Here is a 6,457-nt window from a genome sequence, read left to right as displayed (position 1 = left end):
CATAGAATTGGACCCCCTGGTCCAATCTTCTTGAAACTTTGGGGGGGGGGGTATTTTGGGGAGAGACACTGGATGCTGTGCTGCAATTCTGGTGCCTCTCCCGCAAAATACAGCCCCTTCAGAGCCCCAGATCAATTCTCCATTATTCCCTATGGGAATAAGTCTCCCTAGGGAATAACAAAGTTCCCAGCAGACATTTCCTTCCCCTCCCCCCGCTTTCTGATGACCCTGAAGCGGGGGGAGGGCCTCCAAACGGCCCTTGAGATCACTTGGTCTGGCCCTCGGGGATTGTTGGGCCGAGCCTGCCTCCCTCTCTCATGGGCATTGTGAAGGACTCCTGTTGAGGTCCCTCTTCCCCCCAGGCTCCTCTCCCAAATCTCCATTAATTTTTCAACCTGGAGTTGGCACTCCTATCATAGCTTGCCAACAGTTTCCATAACAGTACTTCCTTGGGAGTTAGCACTGCAACTGGCCCCACCTGGGGATTGGCAACCCTAAGTGTACCGCCATCGGAGCGTCTGACCCAGCCATGAAAGCCGCCAGGTTGGACATAGGAAGCTAAGGCGCACATACTCGCGGCAGATGACTCTGCAAAGAAAATCTGGCCACCTTGGCAACACATGTGGAGCTGCTGGCTTGTGCAGCGAGCTGCCCACAGACGTCGAGGAAATCCTGGATTCCCCGACGAACGCGCGCGCGCGCGCTCCCGAACCCCCGGAGCGAGTTGCTACGTAACCAGCTCGAGCGTGCTGTTGCCGCGGACGGAACCTAAGGAGCGCATGCGCAACGGTCGCGCGCCTTGGTCTGTCTTCCTCCTTCTTCCCGATACCGGAAATGACGCAGAGTGCCGGCTCGGCGAAGGTGGGTGGGGCCCCTGTGGCGGAAGCGGCTGGAGTCGGGCGGGTCCCCGGTGCGGCGCGCTTCTCGGCTAGGTGGATTCTTTTTTTTTTTCCCCTCCCCTGCCCCTCCTTTTCCTCTCCCCGCCCGGCTTCCGTACCCCTCCTCACCTCGTCCCGCCCGGAGCCGTCGCCATGATCCTGCTGGAGGTCAACAACCGCATCATCGAGGATACGCTCGCGCTCAAGTTCGAGGGCGCGGCCGCCGGGTGAGAGGGGGAGTGGCGGCGGCGGGGACGGGGGGGAAGAGGAGCCCCGGGGTCCTGGGCCCTGCAGGCTGCACGCGCTGGCTGCCGTCCTCAGGATGGGGAGCGAGAGGGTGGGGATCCTGGGCCTCTCTAACCACTACCCGCCTTATTGAAACCTGCATGATGACAGGGCCCCGCTGGAGGATCAACCTCCATTTTCCAGGTGTGAAGATATTGGATTTATATCCCGCCCTCCACTCCGAAGAGTCTCAGAGCCGCTCACAGTCTCCTTTCCCTTCCTCCCCCACAACAGACACCCTGTGAGGTAGATGAAGATATTGGATTTATCTCCTGCCCTCCACTCCGAAGAGTCTCAGAGCGGCTCACAATCTCCTTTCCCTTCCTCCCCCACAACAGACACCCTGTGAGGTGGGTGGGGCTGGAGAGGGCTCTCACAACAGCTGCCCTTTCAAGGACAGAGGCTCAGAGCGGCTCACAATCTCCTTTCCCTTCCTCCCTCACAACAGACACCTTGCGAGGTGGGTGGGGCTGGAGAGGACTCTCACAGCAGCTGCCCTTTCAAGCACAGAGGCTCAGAGCGGCTCACAATCTCCTTTCCCTTCCTCCCCCACAACAGACACCCTGTGAGGTGGGTGGGGCTGAGAGAGCTCTGACAAAAGCTGCCCTTTCAAGGACAACCTCTGCCAGAGCTAAGGCTGACCCAAGGCCATGCCAGCAGGTGCAAGTGGAGGAGTGTGGAATCAAACCTGGTTCTCCCAGATAAGAGTCCGCACACTTAGCCACTACACCAAACTGGCTTTCTTCCTCCCCCACAACAGACACCCTGTGAGGTGGGTGGGGCTGGAGAGGGCTCTCACAGCAGCTGCCCTTTCAAGGACAACCTCTGCCAGAGCTATGGCTGACCCAAGGCCATTCCAGCAGGTGCATGTGGAGGAGTGGGGAATCCAACCCGGTTCTCCCAGATAAGAGTCCGCACACTTCACCCCTACAGCAGACTGGCTCTGTGGGTGGAGAACAGACACTTCCTTTTTTCACCCAAGGGGGTGTCGCCAGGGTGCTTGCTTACCTCGAGGACCTTTCGTTTCTCATAGACTTAGAGGAAAGGGGGAGGGGTATTTCGTATCCATTCGCCATCTCAGGTCTGTTAGTATATCTGTACTCTGCAGTAGGGTGTGTTTCTGTTGATTAGCTCACGCTGGGTAGAGGTTTCTACAAAAGGAGGCTTGTTGAGGCATGGCTTTAGTCAGAGGTAGACTCTTAAGTAAGCATTACTTAAGGGGAGGGACGGTGGCTCAGTGGTAGAGCATCTGCTTGGGAAGCAGAAGGTCCCAGGTTCAATCCCTGGCATCTCCAAAAAAGGGTCCAGGCAAATAGGTGTGAAAAACCTCAGCTTGAGACCCTGGAGAGCCGCTGCCAGTCTGAGAAGACAATACTGACTTTGATGGACCAGGGGTCTGATACAGTATAAGGCAGCTTCATATGTTCATTTCCATCTAGATAACTGCAGGGTTGCTATACAAATGTTCCCAGGATGCTCAAGCCACAAATGGGTACTTCCTGGAGAAGGAGGAGCTTGTAGAAGTGATATTTTCCACTGGCAGTTTTCACCATCCATGTTTTAAAAACAATATTGTTCCTCGCTTTATATGTACAATGCAGTTTTACTACATGAATTTTCCAGAGCTATTTGAAGTGAAAGATTCTTCAGAGTTTCTATAGGGGAAGTCAGTAAGACATTTACTTTGCAAAACTGGTAGACAGGGAGTTGGTGGTGTTTGAAATGAGTCAGGTGAGTGGTGATGAGCCTGTGGAATTGCTTTTGGCTGACATATATAAATATATATATATAAATTATGTTCCTGTCAGATGGTGTTCGTGAACCCAGCCCAGCTATTGGAGAGTGTGGGTGTATCCTAGCTCTGTAGTTCCTTTGCCTCTGACATGTGTTGCTTTATATGATGGCTGTCCTGCTCTTATTCTTTGCAAGAGTTTATGTAGGCTAACTTGAAGCCCTCTTTTGAACTAACTTAGACTGAAAGTAGCCTGTGCCCCAGAGTTAAACTTTGTTGGTCTTAAACATACCACTGGACTCAGTTTGTTTTAATGCTGTCGTTTAGTTTAGTTTCTTAACAGATGTTAAAGTATAACTACTCCCTGTTAAGTAGTCCTTGCTTAAGAACACAGATATCTTGCACTGTTGCATCAGGGTTCCTCTAGATTAGCGTTCTCTGTAACAATTCATGTTAGGCTCTCCCCCAGGACACTGGACTACATTCTTTCTTCTCCACCACTAATATAGTAGAAGCTTACAGTATTTATTGTGTCAGTTTCTTTAGCTCCTGAAGGAAATATCCTCCCTCTCCCCGCCCCGTGGTATTCTGGTATGCTGTATTTCAGGGGTGGCCAATGGTAGCTCGCCAGATGCTTTTTGCCTACAATTCCTTTGGCCATGCTGGCTGGGGCTGATGGGAGTTCTGGCAAAAAAACATCTGGAGAGCTACCATTGGCCACCCCTGCATTTGTTGCAGTAATTGTTCATGGTGTGGTATGACATATATTTGTACTAAAAAGAAATGCTCAGATTTACCAAAAGTAATAATAGTATGCTAAATTGGTTTGAAAATGCATAGTATGTCCTGCTTCTTTTGGGAGCTATTGAATCTTTGGGACATATCGAGCTGCTTTCAGTGTAGTGAGGAGCATTTCCTGTCAGAGCTTTAAAGGGTGTGTGTCACTTCTCTAATGCAGTAGATGTAGCTGAGTGTGCAGTGTTCAGCCATATTCTGCTTTTGATACGATCTGCTATTCACGCATTGCTTGCATGTTGTAACAGCATATCCTCCGGAGACAATGGGAATACTAACTGGTTCTCTGTACTTCAAGGTAGCAACACAAGCCCCATACTTATAAGAACATAAGAGAAGCCATGTTAGATCAGGCCAATGGCCCATCCAGTCCAACATTCTGTGTCACACAGCGGCCAAATATATATATATATATATATATATATATATATATATATATATATATATATACACACACACACACACACACACACACACACACACTGTGGCTAATAGCCACTGATGGACCTCTGCTCCATATTTTTATCTAACCCCTTCTTGAGGATGGCTATGCTTGTGGACGCCACCACCTCCTGTGGCAGTGAATTCCACATGTTAATCACCCTTTGGGTGAAGAAGTACTTCCTTTTATCCGTTTTAACCTGTCTGCTCAGCAATTTCATTGAATGCCCACGAGTTCTTGTATTGTGAGAAAGGGAGAAAAGTACTTCTTTGTACATTACTTGTACATTATTCGATACTGCATGATACAATATTCACAGGTGTTCCTTAGCAGGAGACACTACTTATTTGTAGACATGTAAACTTTTAACTTTGTTGCTTTTTGTAAATATTTGCATGAATCACCCAGAATTTTAACAGTCGCGTCCCAGCATCATGGGTATAAATTATGAGATGCTATTGTAAGCACTTTCTATGCATTTTTAGAAGTCCAGGTTTACTGCAGCTCCATGTTGAGAGTACACAAGTGTGTGCTATTAGTCTTCTGTTGCTCTAAAGTACTGAGGGAAGTGCATATGCTTCTGCCTTGACTGTATACCATTAACCCTGTGAGGTAGGATTTTATTATGAGCCTTTCTGACACAATCTTACCGTGTATGTAGCATGTGCACATTTGTGAATATGCCATTGTTATATCCACACTTTTAAGTTCTTATGTGTTCATTTTAAAAAGTGAGTCAGTTATCTTAGTCCAACTTTGCATCGAACCATTTATGCATCTGTCTAATAAAATGGCCTCTCTAGAACTGTAGAAGATTTAGCACCTTAAGTAAATCAACAGACAGGAAGTTGTAGCTTCTGCATTTTTAAGCTGATGATTTCCATGTCCAGACAAGCTCAGAGCCAACCAAACATCTGAAATGAATACCATGGTAGTTGTTTCAAGCTGAGTCATCTCTTTATAATATAGAGACAGATTTACTGGGTTTTTTTTTTAAAGTCAGTTGTAGTGCTTCTACTTCAGAAAATGGATCACTCTTTTAAAGATCCATCTTGGTTTGTATCTCTGCTTAAGCTATTATTATATTGCTTGCAATTTCAGACTGGCAGTTCAAGAATACAACAAACCGAATGGAGTTGTCCCACACTGATAGATAGATTTGACATCAGAAGCACTGGCGTCTAATGGTTAAGCTACAGGGCATGAATTTGGGAGTTTTTCACTCTGTTCCCAATTCTATCATTTTGTTGTTGTTTGAACTGAACCATGTCCCTTCGCTAAGTCACTTTTAAAAAAATAGTGTATGCCAGTGTTTCCCATTTGCAGGTTCTTGACCCAGTACCAGGCCACGGAAGCCTCACTACCGGGTCGCAAGAAAAGCCAAAGCTAACCCCGCCCCCAGCAAAGCTAGCTCCGCCCCATCTCTGTGTTGTGCAGAGAGAAGCTGGGCTGCCTCTCCTTCCTTCTCCCCCGCTCCCAGTGTTTGAGAGAAAAGCTTGCATCTATTGGCACTTTAGACCCATGAAGTGTTCTTCAAGGTATGAGCTTTCCTGTGCCTTGCAGTATGTTCTTTTGGGGAGATTTCCCCGGGAGGCCTGGGCGGCAAAGAAGGGTGTGGGCGGGGAGTGGACATTCCAGTAGCTGGGGGTTTTTTACCAAACGACCCCTGGGCAGAATTTTTGCGGACTGGGGTCATCTGATGGTGAGGAAGGCTTTTTTTTCTTTGTCCCCCCTTCTATCTTTCTTTCCCTGCAAGTGATGCTCTGTCTGTATTCTTGGTGCTGGAGGTGGGAAGCAACAGTGGGAGGGCTTCTAGTGCCCTGGCCCCACTGGTGGACATTCTGGTGCTTTTGGGGCATTGTATGAGGGAATTTTTGACTGGATAATCCACTGGCTTGATCCAACATGGCTCCTCGTATGTTTATGTTCTTTCTTTTCCTTTCCTTCCATTTTTGCTGGATGAAACTTTTCTGTTCATCATACTGTTGTTGCAGACATAGGAGCTCTGCCAATGAAAAGTTGGCACCCCCAGTTGTAGCCCGGTGGCCTTCTATGAGATTTTTGTGTGAGTGAGAGTAAGAGGTGTGGGGCAGAAAGAGATTATTGATTACTGCGGTATATCTCAACAGCACTGGAAGACGTTGCACTATGAACTGGTCCTGCTTTTAACAGCTGTCTGACACCAAAATTAAACTACTACTGTAGATATTAAAAAAGGATGAAGGTAGTTCACTGGCTGAGTATTTGCACAACAGGTTGCTTTTAAAGGCATGGGAAACACAGCCAGTAAAAAGCTGCAAGCCCCTCATAAATATCCTTCTTGGG

General features: G+C 48.0%; 1 protein-coding gene across 1 annotated transcript in view; it reads left to right on the top strand.

The window, feature by feature from the left end:
• The first annotated feature begins 841 nt into the window (after positions 1 to 841).
• Positions 842 to 6,457, top strand: part of ARPC2 (actin related protein 2/3 complex subunit 2) — a 52,968-nt gene continuing 47,352 nt past the window's right edge. The window contains exon 1 of the mRNA XM_060261213.1: positions 842 to 1,105. Within this exon, the coding sequence (XP_060117196.1) occupies positions 1,032 to 1,105 (74 nt within the window). The 5' untranslated portion in view covers positions 842 to 1,031. The remainder of the gene's footprint in view (positions 1,106 to 6,457) is intronic.

The sequence above is a fragment of the Heteronotia binoei genome, chromosome 21, assembly GCF_032191835.1.
Source record: "Heteronotia binoei isolate CCM8104 ecotype False Entrance Well chromosome 21, APGP_CSIRO_Hbin_v1, whole genome shotgun sequence".
Lineage (NCBI taxonomy): Eukaryota > Metazoa > Chordata > Lepidosauria > Squamata > Gekkonidae > Heteronotia > Heteronotia binoei.
Note: the sequence above shows the minus strand (reverse complement) of the source record. Positions and strands in the feature narration are given on the sequence as shown.